An 18,009-nucleotide genomic window follows, 5' to 3' on the forward strand; every position below is an offset into this window, starting at 1 on the left:
GTTCCAGCCATTCCAAAACCCCTTCACTTGATCCTAGCCTCTCCAAAAAAAAAAAAAAAAAAAAAAACCTTTTACTCTATGACTCTAGAGACAAGATTCTTGAGTCCGTCATTGGTCTTCATACCTTTATATAATAGACACTTTATTCAGGCCATAGTACATAGAATTTTGGAATCACATTATATGCTTCGATTTGTAATAAGGACACTGCAACTCTGTAGGACTCTATCACCAACCAAATTAATATTTTCAATTTAATTTATTGTTGTATTGATTTGATCTATTGTTATAAATAGAATTTATTTCGTTTTATTTTTTATTCTGTTATTTGGTTAATTTCTGACGTTCTCCAACAACAACTAATACCAACTTGAGATTCAAAAATTGTTGCTTTTCGCAAGTAAAAGACTTCTCCTCCTAATAATATCATGATGATTCCGTAACCCATTTCTGGGCCTTCCTTCTCGTAACTGCTTGGTCTGGGCCATACAAAGCTACGAAATCTAACTGGGCATGGTCATGCAAAATAAGAGCCCAAATAGACATTTAAGCCCTTTTAAAACTTCAAAAATTATATATTAAAAAACATGTTAAACTAAACCGATTAACAGGTCCATTTAAAAAGCCCTGGAATTGAATTTGGTAAGATAAATTGTCCAGATGTTGAGTGTTCACTAATGTCGAGTCAAAGGTGCTTTTAAATCGGAGAAGAGGAACAAAAGATCGCACACAGAGAGAGCAGATCGCCACTCGCCAGCCAGCAGTGGCTTTTGGTTTTTGCTGAATTTTGGTGTCGTCTTCGTCAACTGTCGACCGGCGTTAAATAAAATTGCAGCACTGAGAGGTGCTGTTATCTTCTCTTACTTACAAGCTCTACTCTACATGATGCCATAGTTCATTCATAAAAACAAAAACGTACGTTTCCATGTATTCCGGATAACAACAATTCACTTTCCTTGTATTATTATTTACTTTTCTGTCGCTGCCCTCCCATTAATTTACCTCCTGCTGCTGCATTTCCAGCCCCAAAGCCCTACCCTGCCCTAGACGACGCCGTTTCACTTCTCTGCCGGTGCTATCTCTCAGTCTCAGTCTCAGTCTCGGCCGCCACTTTTACAGCCTACAGGCAACAAAGACCCATTTTCTTGGTATTCTCTTGGGTGCTTGAATTTATAAATTATAACTCTTTTCGTGTCTTTTGATCCAATTTTATTATTCCTCTCTTCGGTCCCCTAGTTAAATCAACGAAACCGCAGCAAACAACTTCGATTGGTTGTGCGTTCTTTCTTTCGTACTTTATTTATTTATTTTTTATTTAATTTAAAAAAATAAAACAAGAGATTGAGAACTTCACACTCTTGCTAGGACCAGGCCGAATGTTAGGGTTTGGATTTTCCAGAAAATATTTCTCAAGAACAGGGAAAACCAAAAGTGCCATTGCATGATTCTCCTGTGTTTTGTTAAATTATGTGTTTATTTTATTCCATTCAGCGCCAGGAAGGAAGCAATATATATATTACTTCATTTTATTGGTATGTATAAAATGAACATTATCTGATTGAATATTGTATTGCATTCAGATTTCAGAGTGTAAAATCAAATCACTATAATTTAGATGGAGGACAAGGAAAAATTGGGCCAAGAGAAGGATCAACTTGGGCAGCCACCTCAACCGGAAACAAATGATCAAGTTATGAGGGATGCTATTCAGGACAAGCCGGCTACTCATGAGGGGAATGTTGGTGATGATGTTAAAGTCAATGAGGCTCTTCTTAGTGATGTGCCCATAGAAAACAAGGCTGCTGGCAGCAATGCCACTGTCAAAAATCAGCTCAAATCTGTAGATAAACATGTAGGGGTGGGGGAGTTGAAGAATGGGTCAAACGATACCGAGGTACCTAGTTCCAGACATATTGTTTTTGTTTATGAATGACTTTAATGCAATGAGTGTTCTCTTTCCTGGCTATAATTCTCAATTGCATTACTTCTTTTATTTTGCTTTTCTAATTTGCAGATGGCTGAGGCTGATGATACGGGGGATGGTACACCATCGCAGCAAGCAGCATTTATGAAGGAGGTGGAAAGTTTCTACAAGGAAAACACCTTGGAATTTAAGGCCCCTAAGTTTTATGGAGAGCCGCTGAATTGCCTCAAGTAAGATTCTGGAAATAATTATTTTCACTGTATAAATTATGTGTCTTTTGCATATAAAAGAGTAATTATGTGTGTCTGAAGACTGAAATCAGGTGTCGTCTAATCTCTGCATACTTTTTGTGGGATGTAGGTTATGGAGGGCTGTTACTAGATTGGGTGGCTACGATGTGGTATGTATGCATCTTGTTTCTCTTTGGATTAATTAAACTTAATGCTTAGCATAATTTCATATCTGTCTGCTGTAGACAAAGCATTGCAAAGAATGCTTGCACTCAAGTAGAACTTAATTGAAAGTTCCATAGATTTACTGGTTTATAATTTCACCAAACCGTGCCAAACTTATTAAAACTACACTTTTGCAATTTAAAAATGTTTGTCCTATCGTAATTTATCGTCTGGACTGTTAAATACTGGGATCTTATGATAGATGCAAATGAATGGAACCTGATAAGTAGATTAAACGAGTTGATAGTTGAATTATATTAGGCTCATTCATGGTATGTGTGGGAAGGTTCACCAACTATATACAGTGATTTTGGTGGGGAAAAGCTCACCAACTATATTTGTGGCATATGAAATATTGTCTGAATCATGTGAGGGAAAGTTCACCTACTATATATAGTGAATTTGGTAAATTTTGGTAACTTTGAGAAAATCAGGACATTATTGTTCAACTCTATTAATTTTGATCTTTAAAATAATGGTTGATGAAAGAAGCATAGTTAAAACCATAACAAAACATTAGTATACTTCAGCAACAGATTACCCACTTGGACCATTTGGAGATCATATTTATGGGCCTTTTTGTGATTCTCTTTCTGTCTCCCATAGGCTTTGACTCACAACTTTAATGCTTTACCCTGAGAGGAAAAAAATAAAAGAAATAGAATATGAAGATATTTGATGGAAGTTTGAGACAAATAGAAGAATGTTAAAAGGGTATTACAAAGTTCCAATTTGGATGTTCGAAGTTTCAAAATGACTAAGGTTACTGCTGGTGTGCAGTCTTGTCTTTAACCTGCACCAACCATTAAGTTGGACTTACACAATTTATCACAAACATATGGTCATCAAAAGCATCCGAGAAAAAACAATGTTCTGAACCACATTTGTTGTAAGGTACAAATCTTGTGGCTCAATCTTTTAGATTGTAGAATTTTTTATTGAATTAGAGGTGGTTGTGTAGGGGTTGCTGGATTTTTAAAACCATTAATAATCCAAGAATAGTATTGGATTGAAAGGTTCTACAATTTATCACAGTCAAAGCAAAAATTTGACAACTTCAAGTCTAATCTTATATTCTGAAATTCAACCGGCTTATGAAAATTCCATATGGTAAATTACCTCAAGATGAGGAGTAGAGAGTTTAGCTTTAACTACCTCCAATCTCAAAACTTTGGTATGATGGTGATAGTCTCACCCAAAAAGTTTTGAATTTTCAAAGCAAATTGAATTAATTTCTCACAAATGAGTTTAATTTTGTGCAAAAAAACAAATTGAACTTGTTCAAATTAACCAAGAACCAAGCGTAACCATCTATGTATAGGGAACTTAGGCAGGTAAAACTGGTTTGGTTCTGGATTTATTTTGACGAAAGGAAAACAAGTATAATTCTACTAACTTCCTTTCTAAGATTTATGTTATGCTCAGACAAATACAAATTGTCTTCTCGTATCCATCACCAGCTCCGAAAAGAATGCTTTTGAAACATGATATGCAAAGAAGCATTTAATGAAACAATAGTGCCTATGTCTTCCAGAAATGTGATGTAGGACAATAGTAAGAGGAAGGAATAAAAAAGAGATCCGGACTCACTCCGTCCTTTGGGTGTTTTTAATCACTCCCTAAAGAAAAATTCTGGCATCACACTGGTGTTGAGCAACACACCAAAGGGGCTTGGAGTCACCCCAAGTCTACCCATATGCTTCACACACGAGGAGAGGTGGAGCCATGTCCATTGATACAATGTATAGATAAATACTATGAGAATCAAAGAGAATTTTGAAGAGCTTCAATGATTTATTAAAACTCTTAAGGTTTTGATTTGGGTAGCTCAAAAGAAGAATCCCTTGGACATTAGAACGTGAGCCGTCATAAATTAATTTGCCTGACGTTAAACACTGCTCTTAAGTTTATTGGCTGACCTGTTACTGTTTGGCTATATGTCAAAAAAATATTTGTTTGTAGCATCACTTCAGCCATGCTATGGTACTACTCTATAGTTTATTGCGCTTGAGTGGGAATGTTAGAATTTATGCAGTTTATTTAATGTTATTTAATTTGTTTGGGAACTTTCCATTATTCTAGATTCCATTTATGGTGTGATTTTAATTTATTTTTGTTTCCTTGTTTGACTTGGATTGGCCTCCCGCCTTCATGTAAATCATTTTTTAGACTATGGTATTCAAACTGTGCGGACTAGAAAACCCTAGCTGACTTCCTCCTCTTCCTCCTCCTTGTCTTTTTCTTCTCTCTTTATCGTTCCATATACTTTCTTTCTTTTCTCTTTCCATCTACTATCTTTCTTTTGGACACATACAAAAGGGTGCAATGTGCGGAAGTGCACATCTATTGCCCGATTGCATGCACCATCCTATTTGGTGAACTAAATGAAAGACTTCATTTCTAACTTTGCATTTTAAATTACTCAGGTACCTTCAGCATTGAAGGCCTTTCAACATTACAGAAATTTGAGCTTACATTTGCAAAATGCTAGGCCCATATAAAACCAAATCCTTAACTCTTTGTTTCACTCCTCAAAACTTTATATGGAACTGGAACACAGACAAACTATTTGAATTTAGTTATTTAGGAAGTTGTGCATATGCTTGGAATATTGACTAAACCTTGGTCCTGATTATATAGGAAACTGTTTCTTAGATTCTGTGGGTTCCTTCGCACGATGCGTTATGCCACTTTAAAAAACTTTACCGTTTTCCATTCATGTAATAGTAATATTGATGTTGACAAGTGGAATTATTATTGTTTCTATTGATTAGTAAAAGATAACTGTTATTGTGGTTTATAATTGCTTGCATAAGAGTTTTTGCTGCCCCGGTTTTATTATCATTAAAACCCTAAACTTATAAGCTACAAGGACTTTAGGAGTATTTAAAAACTTCCTGAAAACTCGATTGAGTTTAAAATTTCACTTCAATATATGAATCTGCAATTGGAGTTTTAATTACATTAAATTATGTGCTGGAGTAAGAGATCATGTCTAAATATTTATTTGTTGGATTATATTCTGGGTAACTGCAGGTGACTGCATCAAAGTTATGGCGGCAAGTAGGAGAGTCCTTCCACCCGCCCAAGTAAGGGACATATTGTTTGTAGTTGTTTTCTAGCAATCATTTAGAACCTGCATTAATCTTAAAGTTTAGAATTGCAGTACTCTTATATAAAATATAGCATAGAACCTACCTTACTTTGATATTTTGAGTTCAGATGATCTACTGTTGCAGGTTGTTACAGATTTTGGTTTGTAATCTGCATATAGCTCACATCCCCAATATAAAAGAAAAGATTGCTGTTACAAAAAATTTAGAAGCTGAATTTCTTTGACATTTGGAGTTTAGCTGTTTTATTGTTGGAGGTCATTATGGATTTTGGTTTATGATCTGCATATAGATCATGTCCTCGGAAAGAAAAAAAAAAGCAAAGAAAAGAAATGTTGCATACAACTAAAATCTTGCTGCTATACTTTCCATTATTTTTATTTATTATTTATTATTTTGGTTGTTAGCTTCATAACATACTATGTTGCTGGATTTAATACAGCTCTTATTTTTCATCTAATTCTTTGCAAAGTACATTATTCCATCTGATGGACTGAACTGTTTCTCTTTATCTCCTTCAGGACTTGCACAACAGTATCTTGGACATTCCGCATATTTTACGAGAAGGTAATGCCTATTTAGGGACAAGATGATGATCAACTACTAATTTTGGTCCTTTAATAGAAACTTGATCCATCACCAACGAGGGGTTAGTTGGAATGGCCAGGCTCATGGTTTGCTCCCATGTGGTCTGAGGTTCGAAACCCCCAGAGGTTCCTATCTAGCTATTTCTTAGTGTTTCCTGCCTCCGAAAGATTGTAGGGTTCCGTGGGGAGGGGCAGTTTCAAAGCTGTTTCACTTTGCCGATTGATGGATTTATATAAAAAAAAAACAAACAAAAAGAAACTTGATTTATTAGTAGGCATTAACTCATGATGATTACTGTACTATGTGTGATTCTATTCATATAGGTTTTGGGAACACTATTTGGATAGTAGTTAAATGGGAGGATCATGACTTGGGTCTTCTAGTCTAGTTAATAATGTTAATACTTAATAACAAAGCGGATTCGTTGTTTCATTTGCTTAATAAAGGGGATATGCTTCCTGTTTCTTAACATACAAAAGGGATATGCTATGTTTTTCGATTATCTTTACTGTTGTGAAAGGTGTATAAGCTCTATTTCTCACAGGGAGCTTGACCCCACTAAAAATGAGTTCCTTGAATCTGTTCCTATTAGACTCTGTTTCCCAGGTATTATTGTTTTAGTCATCATATCAAATTGCTACTTGTTGCCAATGCTTGTATTATTTCATTTGTCTTCTATTCCCTGAATTGATCAACTTGTGCAGGCACTTTTGGAGTATGAAAAGCATAAGAGGCAAACTGGTGAGCTTCGACTTCCTGTTGGACCTGTCACTCAGTCCATGACCGTTGAGAAGGAGGTGAATTTCATTTATTTATTATGTACTTCTTCGATTGCATCTAGAATATCCTTTTCTGTACTAGGCTAAGGGCTATGTTGCACTGATTCTTCCAAATTGAGCCAGGGTGAGAATCTGATAGGGATATGGATAATGATATGGGTTAGATACACTCCGATACATATCCAATACAGAAAATTGGGTATTGTTGGGTTTTTATTTAGTTGACTACGGGATATATCATCAATACAGCATTGATACACGCAGGACAGCATGATATGGTCAAGAGATTTCCAGGGGTCATTTTGAAATTATTTTAAAAATTCAGTGGTCTTTTTGAAACATTAAAAAAATATGGGGTTCAAAATTTAATTTTTAAAAGTTATCAGACCTACCCCACTTCTTCATGTTTGACAGAAAGAGGAAATGACCTAGGATTTCTCATTCTGAGAAAAAATGGCTCCCAGAAATAAGAAGAAAGAAGAAGATTTGCTATTTTGTACGGAGAATAAGCATGCTTTAATATTTTTTATTTTATTTTGTGTGGTATCATGGAAAATGAACATGATAGATGAACAATTAATTTGCAATGTAAATTATGTTTACAAGTATATATTATTTTAATGTCCATATCCTTGCCATACCGGTATGCTATTTTTTCTAGATTTTCCGCATTGCTGTATGTATCGTATCTTATCGCCATAACTGTATCTGTATCTGTGCAACATTGGTTGAGGGTTCGTGTTAAATTTACTTAACTGAAACTTTCATGGTGTTGTTTAGTTGACTTTCTTAACGGTCAGTATAAGGCACTAACTGCATAATATTCTCTCTCTCTCTCTCTCTCTCTCTCTCTCTCTCTCTCTCTCTCTCTCTCTCTCTCAGTGATACTTTCATCTGTCTCTTGTGCAGGCAAGTGGTCATCAAACTCCTGGATCAGGCAGGGCACGAAGGGATGCTGCAGCTCGTGCCATGCAGGGTTGGCATGCACAGCGTCTTGTTGGATATGGTGAAGTTGCCGAGCCTATTATTAAGGTGCACTGAAACTCTATGTCTTGATATAATGATTATACTTATTTTATAAGTTTTGTATGTATGGAGAATTTATACATCTTTCATTACAGTTCAATTTTTTTTTTATTTTGAAAATGCTTTTTTTTTTTTTTTTGTAGGACAAGAACTTAAGTTCTACCTCAAAGCGTGAAAAGAATCTTAAAAGCATTGGTATGTTTCCCAATAATGAAATATATTTCTGGCCAATCTATATTTTTTTTTGCAAAAATGCATTTATTATTATATTGTCTTGTGTTGTCAGGTTCGATTAAACACAGGGCACCAACTAACCTCGAGCATGCAACTGCAAATATTGAGGCAGATAAGCAGTTATGATTGTTACTCGTTGGTCATTTCTGTAATTATGTGTATATATATATATATATTATATTTTTGCTATGATTTCTCTGTTTTAGATCACCTCTTCTCTGTACTAGTTTAAGTTAACTATTTTTATTTTCATGCATTGCTAAGAAGTGATTGTGTTAGCATTCATTTTACTTTTGTGGACTCTTTTGCGTTATACCTGAATTTGGAAGAAATCTTACTAAAACATTTGTGTATAGTTTTGGATTCGTAAATCTTCGTTTGCAAAAGAAGGAAAGGACTTTAAAAAGATTTTGACCATTGGACATTGGACTATCCTTTGTGCTTTGGGTGTTGGAAAAATAATAGAAGTGCACCTTTTAGGAAGGCTGTAATATGTGACAAACAATACATTCCCTAATTGCCTCAAAACATCCCCTTGCTATCAAGAAGGTAAAACTTTGTTAAGTACATTTATTAAGCAACAAATCTGATTTACATTAAGGCTGCATTTGATTTTTTTTGTTTCTCTTTTTTTTTTTTCCTGATCAAATCAAAGGCTACATGTTTTCATCTGGTAGGGTAGTCACGACTGTTGTTGATCTTGGACCTCCAGCTGATTGGGTGAAGATCAATGTACGAGAAACTGTAAGTGCGTTTTGTATTCTTCTCCTGATATTCTTCCCAAGATCTAGATTTGATTCAAATTTTGGCTATCTTTTGTTGGTTCTAACTACTTTCACTCTCTATATGTTCAGAAAGATTGCTTTGAGGTATATGCTTTGGTACCTGGTCTTCTGCGTGAGGAGGTGAGCCCTTGTAGAATCCTTTTCCTTTTACCCTTCTGTTTATCTCTGCTTTGTACTTATTTATATAATGAATGTTAACATGGGGATTTTAGCATGATCATTGTTTCAATGGTTATAATTGGATGGCTGAGATGGAGCAGTTGCATGATTTTTTATTACCACCCTTCTGATATTAGTTATTCCACATTTAGTGTGGCTATTGGTGGTGATATGTTATTTCCTTTAATCCCTGAGATCTGTTGAAAGATAATAACTGTGGTTAAGGAATGCGTTTATGTGGGGGGTTTTGTGTCTGAGCCTACATGTGCTTAGTGTGTTTTTTTTTTTTTTTTTTTGTGTTGTCAAAATATTTAAAACAAAGTACAATTACAACGAAGATCCTCTAGGGATGTTATAACCTTACAGATCAAAATTAAACCCAAGTAAAATATCCATAGGAAAGTTAGGATTTTGGAGTCACCTTCATTTTCCAAAGACGACAATCTAAACCTCAATGCCTATATAAATTGCTTGCTTTAAAGCCAGAGCTTCTGCCTGCAAAACAGATTTATGACCAAGCGGACTAGATCTTGCTATTAAAGGTTTAGCATTTGTAACATGAATAATGAAGCCTGCGGAAGAATTTCCATTTGGTAAAACGGATCCATCAAAATTAATTATGTAGTAACAGGACTTAATTCCTTTTGTAAGTCCCACACGTCCACATTAGAGATGGCAAACATCTAGAGGCACTATATCATACCATACTTCGTATTGATACAACTTAGAAATAGAAATTGATACAAGAGAACCATTCGTCTCATTTCCGTTTCTAAAAAAAGAAAGCTCTTGAAAAATGGGGCATTTCATAAATGTTAATTTGAGCTTGTCGAACGTTTCTTGTGTGATGATCACATTACATATTTTCTCATAGTGAGTCAATCTTGTGTGCTAAATAATGTTGCTTAACCAGTCATTGCCTTCAACATGCAAAGTCTTCATGCCTCATCGAATCACTAGAGCTCCTCTATGAGTTCATTTCTAAGCAGGGTCTTTATCCTCTTTTATAGCATCTTCCAAAAATAGAGCTTATGAAGTTCTTATTTTGACACTCTGCTTGTATTGTACATGTTGGCCAGAGACTTGTAACACTTGGCTAGCTGATGGTTTGAAGCATTTTGTCCGGTTGAAATATCATCCGGATTGTTGTTTCCATTTTCAAAAACCTGGGAATTCAACTGCACCTTCCCTTGGACTAGATCATAATATTTTTCTGAATTACAACTACCAAAAACCAGTAGTTGTTACTTTCCCCATGTCATCAACATCTCCACAACATTTGTTCATGGCTGGCAGAGGAAGTCAATCATGTGACAATTTGGAGAATTTGTAGGTTAATCATCTTCATTTGCATGTCCATATTTGTTTTTCTCTCTCCGCATGTATTCATGCCATGATGCAATACGTGTGAGTGAAAATATACAAGACCCTAGTTTTTTGCATTGTCCTTAAATACATGTGGACCATGAATACAATTGACATGTGGCTGGAAAATTTTCACAGCATCATTTTTGACATCTATGATTGAATGTTCTAATCTATGGTACATATCAGGTGCGAGTCCAATCAGATCCAGCTGGACGTCTGGTTATAACAGGCCAACCAGAGCAGGTTGACAATCCTTGGGGTATTACACCATTTAAAAAGGTATCTCTTTAGCTTCAGCATTGACTAATGAGAAAGGTCGCCACTGGCTTTCAAGGTTTGTGCATGTCAGAAATGGGTAGACAGGGTTGGAATTCAGAAAAGGAAGCACTATGCCCCCCAAAAAAAAGTTAAAATAAAATGATGTCACCTGCTGGGAATTCCATTTCGATCCCCATAGGCAATAAATTAATTTGGACCGCAAGAAGCTTTGTTTTTTCTATTTGCTGGAATTTGTGGTTTTTAAACTATCTACCGGGAGTGTCTGAGCTGGTTGCAAAACCATTAGAATCAACAATTTGTTACTTCAGTGCACATTTTCCTTATAAATTTGAATTGTTACCAGTTAAAACAAAAAAAGAGGTTACATTTACAATCTTTGTTCTGGTTTTCAGGTTGTGAGCTTACCTGGCAAAATTGATCCACTTCAAACATCCGCTGTGGTTAGCCTACATGGCCGGTTATTCGTGCGTGTTCCTTTTGAACAGTGATCAGCGTGAACCTTCCTCCTTAGTGGGTTAGTTGATCAATTTTTCAGTGTAGGAATTACATTTTTAATTATTATTTTTTTATGTTGGGAGAGATTTAGGTTGAAGTTGGAATTAATTTGAGTTGATGTATAATCCGTTAATTCAGTCAAATTTACCAGCATCCATGTGCTTTCTGCATGATTTCAGTGGAACTTGCTCTGCCAAATTTGACGTTTGGGTTAAAATCCCCCATGAACATGAACATGAATCACCCAGCAATAATCCTAGCACCACCCGCTCTTATCCCAACTTTTAAAATCCCATTTGATGTTTGGGTTAACTCCTTAATTGTCTGGCGGCCCTATATTTTCTTCCGTACGCTTGGTGCTTATTCAAATCGATTACTTAGGTTTCTTTTGTGGGGATGCCATCTCCATGATGCTCTCTCGGTTACGTTTTACTACCAAATTGATAGAGATGAGTAAATGCAACTAGGCACAGAAGTTGCATGTATGTATGGCGAAAAATAAAAATAAAAAAATTCCCAAACGGGTGGGCGTATTTTAATTCGGTTGTACCTTAGAAGCATGCAAAGCCAGCAAGGCTAATTCAGACTGCTAGACAACTCGCTTTTGCAACTCAAGAGCAAGCCAAGACAAGCCAGCAAGGCGGCTATCAATTGGTCACTTTCCTTGTGTGTTTGGATCTGAAGTAAATTACAGGTCTCGCCTGTAGTTTTAGTAAAACAGATCTCGATCAGGCAAGAAAGAAATGGCCCGATATGTCAGAAATTGGCGAAAGGCCGGAGTTGATTGTTGGTTGGTGGGTCTCACAAGTAGGTCAAAACTTAACTACAAGTCATCAAAAGTCATGACCCGCAAGCAATCTTTGACTGCAATTTGAAGCCCACATTGACTTGAACTATCCAAGTACCTTACGTCAAGGAAAAATCTTTAGTGGACTTGGAGATCTGAAGCACTATAGAAAGATGCTTCAAAGATACTGATTTTCAACCTGATTTCTTCAAAGATTTCAACAACTGATTTCCAAATTGATTTCAAGGTTTTGAGGCAACTGGACCCCACATGTTCTTTGGTTGATGCTCTGCTAATTGGGTCATTTCAAGCCTTTTCCTTAGAATGGATCGCTAGTTTAGTGATTGTAAACTGTTTCGCAGTCGCATGTGGCCATAATTTGTTGTTGTTTGGTATTGGTGATACTCTCTGTGATTCATACATGTCAAGGTAAGAGTGATTTTAATTTGGTTAACAATACCCTTGTGGTAAAGGGCGGAACTATAAATTCTTCAACGGATGGATTAACTAAAATTATTAACTTAAAATTTATATTTATATATATTTGTTGGTATTTACCGTTCCTATAGTTTTTCTAGAAACATTAGTACACATTAAATCATATAAACCACATTAATTTAAGCTTTAACATAAAACAAATACATAGTAAATCCAACTAAAAAACACATATTATCAAAATAAAAAAGTAAATTTAGGTTTTAGCTACAAAAAAACTCACTTTTGGAAAAAGCCAAAGCTTTTTTAAAAAAGACAGAAAAACCTCTCAACTTTCAAATCAAAGACATGCAAATGTAAGGGATTCCTTAGGAAATCCAAAATAAGGGCAATTTTGTCGATTTTGGGTTCTTTTAAAAAAATTCTCTCTCCTTTTGCATTTTCCAAAGTCTCCCAAAGATAATCATATAGAATATACTAGAAACTCATTCTCCGTTTTAACTGCACCGTGGGCTAGCTAATTGAATATTGACGACAAGTTAAGAAAACATTGGGCGACAATAGGAAAGGGTAGACAGTTAAAAGTCATGAGTGTTTACTACGGGATTATGTTTCTTAATGAGCAGATAAGTTAATCTAAAATGATTATAGGCCTCCAAAGTTGAGTGGACAATGGGTTACTAGGCTACATTCGATGGCCTACTAAGCATTTATAGGGCGAATCACATTAAAATACATAGTATATGTTTGTTTTTAATACAAGCAATATTGGGAGGGGAAATCAAACCTAGGACCTTGGGTGCTAATGTAAATGCTCTTAACCATTTGGGATACAATCCTCTTGAACATGTAGTATATTTTAAGTTTCAAAAAATGCTACCTGGACTAGAGCCCATGGTAGCCCTCATGCTAGTTTCGTCCTTTGCTTGTGGTTATTTTGTTGTTGCCAAAATTAGGAAGGAGATGAGTTTTCTCGCGTACACTGTCGAGGTGTCATGAGAGTTCCAACTTGAGATCATTAAACTATAAATTAAGATCATTTTTTATTAAGCTAGACCCCGTTAACTATTATTGTGATTGTTTATATATTATATCTCTGGTTTAGATGCACTACCAATTTTAGTCAAATTTCAAATTTCGTCATTGTGTAGATTTAATATTTGACTAAAACTGGTAACATGCATAAACTACAAGGGAAACAATTAACACAATTAAAATCGCACACCTTACTTTTTACATATAGGGAAATCACAAGACCATTTGTGAGTAGTAAAATGGATGCAAAATGATCTTGATATCTCTGCATATGAGTCGGGCAGGTAAATGTCCCGGTTGCACAAATGAATGAACCTTTAGAATTTGATTAAAACTGATGAGAGAAATAGAGCACAAAAGTATTAGTAACAAAATTCCTCTGAGAGGGCACTATCAAAGTTATGAGTTTATCACTTATATATCACCAAAACTATTACTGGATTTTAAATAATTTTTTTAAAAAAAAACGATGACTTTTATATGATTTTTCCAATGCATGCAAGGATATATTTACATGAATAAACACATCATCATGTTATTTAGGATTGAGAATTAAAATATATAAATTTGTTTATACTTTTTGGAAAATAAAATGTATTTATTAGTTCTTTTTTAAAAATAAAAAATAATAATAAACCAAAACACTCCTTTGGTATCCATCAACTATATTCTGGTTCCACTCAGAGTAAGAATGCAGTCTTTGCGTGTCTAATATATTGCTTATTAAAAAGAAACCCCACATGCATATATATGCAGCTTTTTCATAATGTTCTTCTCTTTTGTTTGGCTTGAAGCTAGGAGAAGAATCTGACATGTAAGGTAGCTCAGATAAAATTTTAAAGCCAGAAGCAAACTAACCTAATGATGTTAGAAGAAGAAACTGAGAGAATAATTTTCTCTGATTTGTTTGCATATTTTCTTGAAATGTTGAAGGGAGTCAGACCTTGAGACTAATTAAAGCGGTCAAAAAAGAAACAAATGAAAAGAAGCTCTGCAGAACGAATGTGTAAAACCAAAGATCTGGAAATTCTTTTCCTTTTTCATATTATAGTATAGACAAGTAGAAAACGTTACAGTTGGGCAGATTGCGATCCTCATCATTTATAGAAGGAGGTCAAACCACCCATTCATCTATAGTTTTCTCACATACACTAATGAGAGAAGTTCCATATATTTCTTGGTATTTTTTATTAACCTCTTTCCAACTTTCAACATATCATAAAGAATTTACAAGTTTTTTGGGGAATTGGGTTTCCTTTTGTTCTATATATAGCTATAGGAAAACATTACTAATTCCCTAGGAGCACAAATTTCACATAAAATCCCAAATTGACAGAGATACAGATGTTCATATGTGCAGTGCAGTGCAGGCATGTTTAAACGTGCAAAATATATTTTTCTTAACTCTCCTTTCCAACACTGTATTTACGTTTCGTAACTGACACGAACGTTAAATTTCTAGTTTTCTACCGCTGTAACGTTTGGTCAGCCGACTGTAAGTTTGTGGGTGACCAATAAGAGAGGATGGTTTTGGCATCGTCATCGTTTCTCGAACTCAGTTTCTAGGGTTTTCTTTTTCTTCTCTGTAAAAAGAGTGAAGCAGGCTTTCCAAGGTGCTCAAGTGCTTTTTCTATGTTGGGTAACAGAAAATGAAATCAAGGAATCAAAAAAAGAGGAAGAACTCATAGCGTCACATGCACCACAAACAATTCCACACTCTCAACTAGCATTTCAGGCCATCTTGTAAGACAGAAGCGATCAATGGAATATAATCATTTTTAGTATATGAATGCATGTGAGCATGTGTGTGTATATAAGTTTGAAATCCACTAACTGAAACGCATAGTTTATTAATTCAATCCTAGAAATGAACAAAAACACATAACATAATGTTGGATATATTACTGTTGCCGGAGAAGATGGACAGATCTAGAGAAACATGAGAGACATTAATATATAAACCCTAGAAATGTGCATCATCACACTACAACTAGCATAGCTGCTATAATTATAAGAGAGAGAGACATATTCAAAGGATATTGAAGAAAGAAGATGGGAAAGAACACCATCCATTTATAAATATTATAACTTACTGACCTTGCAAAGTCTCTACTATATCCTTAACTGTTGCTTATTTTTTTCCTACTCAACACACCAAGCCTTCATCATTCTTCTTCCATTGTAAATATATATACTTTGTTCCCATTGAAGCCACTGACTGAAGAAATCTCTTCAATTAATGTTCATGTGATGACTGCTAATCCTTAATTTTATCACATTCAGACAACCAAATTAGCAAGCTACCTTCCTTAATTTCATCACCTCTTCAGAAATCTGAGAAAAGTAGTTGCTTGATTCACACGAGCTAGCTAGCAGTAGCATCAACACCCCCATGTCATGGAAACCATACTCAAAATCAGAATCACAAGTAACTACTAAAACGGAGGCCGCGGAGTACTTCCCCCACCCCACCCGAACAAATCAGGACCCGAAAACGGATAGTTAGCAGCCATATTCCCTCCCAGATTGAAAAGGCCAGCACCGCCGCCGCTATTTCCCCCAGTACCTTCACCAAGGCCGCCAGTCACCCCCGAAGATTGCGAAGCCGTAGGTTGTTGCACTTGCAAGCCTCCACCGCCACCATTACCACCAGTAGGAGTACCCTCTTCCGGATCATCCAATGGCAATCTCTCAAACACAGCATTTCCAAACGAAGCAGCCATCAAAACCACTGGACCGGAAGCCAACAGCGGGCCCACCACGCAACCCCCAACGACTTGTCCCTGCACGCCCGCCAAGAATATGGACAGTCCCCCCGCACCTGGAGGAGCCGGAGGAGGAAGCACCGTCCCGGACAGCGAAAGTATCTCGAAGCGTCCGTGAAGAGTGACCACGCTCCCCGCAGGCTGACGAAGCGTGACATTGGCGACGGTGCCGCTGCCGCTCAGCACGCACACGCCTCTCCCCCTCCGCCTGGCGTAGATGGAGACGCTTTCCATGATGTCTGCGCCAGCGGAGATTTCCAGCACGTGCGAGCGGAGGGCGTTGGGGGTGTCGCGCGTGACGATGATTGGGGGCTTGGGTTTGTTCTTGGAGCCTGCAGGGCGGCCTCTGGGGCGGCGTGTGGGACCCCCACTACCACTTCCACCATCTCCGTCGCCTCCGCCGCCGGAACTGGTGGCGGCGGTGTCGGAGGATTCGATTATCTTGTTATTGTTGTGATCTTGGTCGTCTTGGTGGTGGGAATCATCGGACTGTTGTTGTTGATGATGGTGGTGTAGTTGTTGTTGTTGATGGACTTGGAGGTGGAGGTCAGGGTGGAAGAGCTGGTGGACGTAGCGAGAAGCAGTTGGGGCTGAGGTTGTAGACAATGACTCATTGTAGCCCGCCATCGCCACATCTATTTTCTCCCACCACTTATTTGCCAGCCTAATTCCTTTCTCTTCTTTCGTTCACCACTTTATATATATATGTATATATCTATAAAGTGTATTTGTGTGTGAACTTGGGCGGTCTTTTCTTTGCTTTGCTTTGATAGGGTCAAAAATTTTGATTCAACAAACTGAGATGCAGCAGCGGTCAATATCTGATGAGAGTCTGAGATTCATCGGTTACAAAATGAAATGGGTAGCTTGAGACTTGAGTGGTGCGCACTGCACAGCAGAATCTTCTATCTATTCAACCATAATCAGCAGTTACATACACACAGAAGAAACACCCAATTCCCAAATAAAGCTAGCTAGCTTAACCTACTAGCTCTATGTATGCATATATACAAGATTCAACTACAGCTCTTACTTCCGTAGCAACTTCAAAATTGCAAGTCAAGCCCTCAAAAATCCAAAGATCAATGGGAATGATCTGGTCAATCTTCAAACAAAAAAAGGGATCGGAGTGATATTCAACAGATATATACTCACTACTTAGAAATTAATAATAATTAAGGAGCTAGAAACAAGATATAGTCACTTATCGGCGATTTTATGTTTATGAAATTTCTCAAATAAGTTGCCGGAGTTGAGCTGTGGAGGGGACTGTGAAGCGAAAACACCACTGTATCTGTATATGAAATTCTTCAATTTCTAAATTTGGAGGCCTATGAATGAATGAGTTGGAGAAGAGAGAGAGACAGGAGAGTTTTGAGGAGGAATTGGTGGAAAAGCGTGAGGTAAAAGCACAATTCAAGCAATTACCAAGACAAAAATAAAGGACCTCAAATTGCTATACGCGCCCCTTGGCGCGTCTACATTTTCAAATGCATTCATCTGGCACAACTTATTTTCTTTTTGGTCAAAAATGTAGCACAACTTATGGTTATGTCATATTTGCATATTGGATAGGCTAAGGCAAGCACTTCAATACCACACCTTAATATCACATTTAGGGATAGGCATAAATTTATGTCGGGCCGGGTTTTCCATCGAGTCCCCAATTTTAATGGGGGAGATTTCAGGAAAAATTCGGGGGTTGGTCGAAGATTCCTGAATTTTAAAATCTTCGGTTGGAAATGAGTCAGGAATGGTATTATTATTCACGATTCCATATCC

General features: G+C 36.6%; 2 protein-coding genes across 2 annotated transcripts; one reads left to right on the top strand and one right to left on the bottom strand.

The window, feature by feature from the left end:
- Nucleotides 644–11,403, top strand: LOC18776894 (AT-rich interactive domain-containing protein 5). Its single transcript, XM_007209152.2, has 15 exons — nucleotides 644–915; nucleotides 1,024–1,148; nucleotides 1,581–1,894; nucleotides 2,015–2,154; nucleotides 2,285–2,324; nucleotides 5,416–5,468; nucleotides 6,014–6,059; nucleotides 6,785–6,877; nucleotides 7,769–7,891; nucleotides 8,029–8,080; nucleotides 8,172–8,238; nucleotides 8,797–8,863; nucleotides 8,974–9,024; nucleotides 10,618–10,710; nucleotides 11,103–11,403. Exons 3-15 carry the CDS (start codon nucleotides 1,616–1,618, stop codon nucleotides 11,196–11,198), a joined length of 1,200 nt encoding a protein of 399 aa, XP_007209214.1. The 5' UTR covers nucleotides 644–915; nucleotides 1,024–1,148; nucleotides 1,581–1,615; the 3' UTR covers nucleotides 11,199–11,403.
- Nucleotides 15,295–17,695, bottom strand: LOC18776085 (AT-hook motif nuclear-localized protein 27). Its single transcript, XM_007210755.2, has 2 exons — nucleotides 17,261–17,695; nucleotides 15,295–17,136 (listed from the first exon to the last, which is right to left on the bottom strand). Exon 2 carries the CDS (start codon nucleotides 16,852–16,854, stop codon nucleotides 15,898–15,900), a length of 957 nt encoding a protein of 318 aa, XP_007210817.1. The 5' UTR covers nucleotides 16,855–17,136; nucleotides 17,261–17,695; the 3' UTR covers nucleotides 15,295–15,897.

This window comes from Prunus persica, chromosome G5, assembly GCF_000346465.2.
Source record: "Prunus persica cultivar Lovell chromosome G5, Prunus_persica_NCBIv2, whole genome shotgun sequence".
In the NCBI taxonomy this organism is placed as follows: domain Eukaryota; kingdom Viridiplantae; phylum Streptophyta; class Magnoliopsida; order Rosales; family Rosaceae; genus Prunus; species Prunus persica.

Coding starts and splice junctions, on each gene's coding strand:
- LOC18776085 (XM_007210755.2), bottom strand. CDS start 16,854: ATGGCGGGCTACAATGAGTCATTGTCTACAACCTCAGCCCCAACTGCT.
- LOC18776894 (XM_007209152.2), top strand. CDS start 1,616: ATGGAGGACAAGGAAAAATTGGGCCAAGAGAAGGATCAACTTGGGCAG. Junction 6,060..6,784: donor TCCGCATATTTTACGAGAAG/GTAATGCCTATT, acceptor CAACTTGTGCAG/GCACTTTTGGAGTATGAAAA. Junction 7,892..8,028: donor TTGCCGAGCCTATTATTAAG/GTGCACTGAAAC, acceptor TTTTTTTTGTAG/GACAAGAACTTAAGTTCTAC.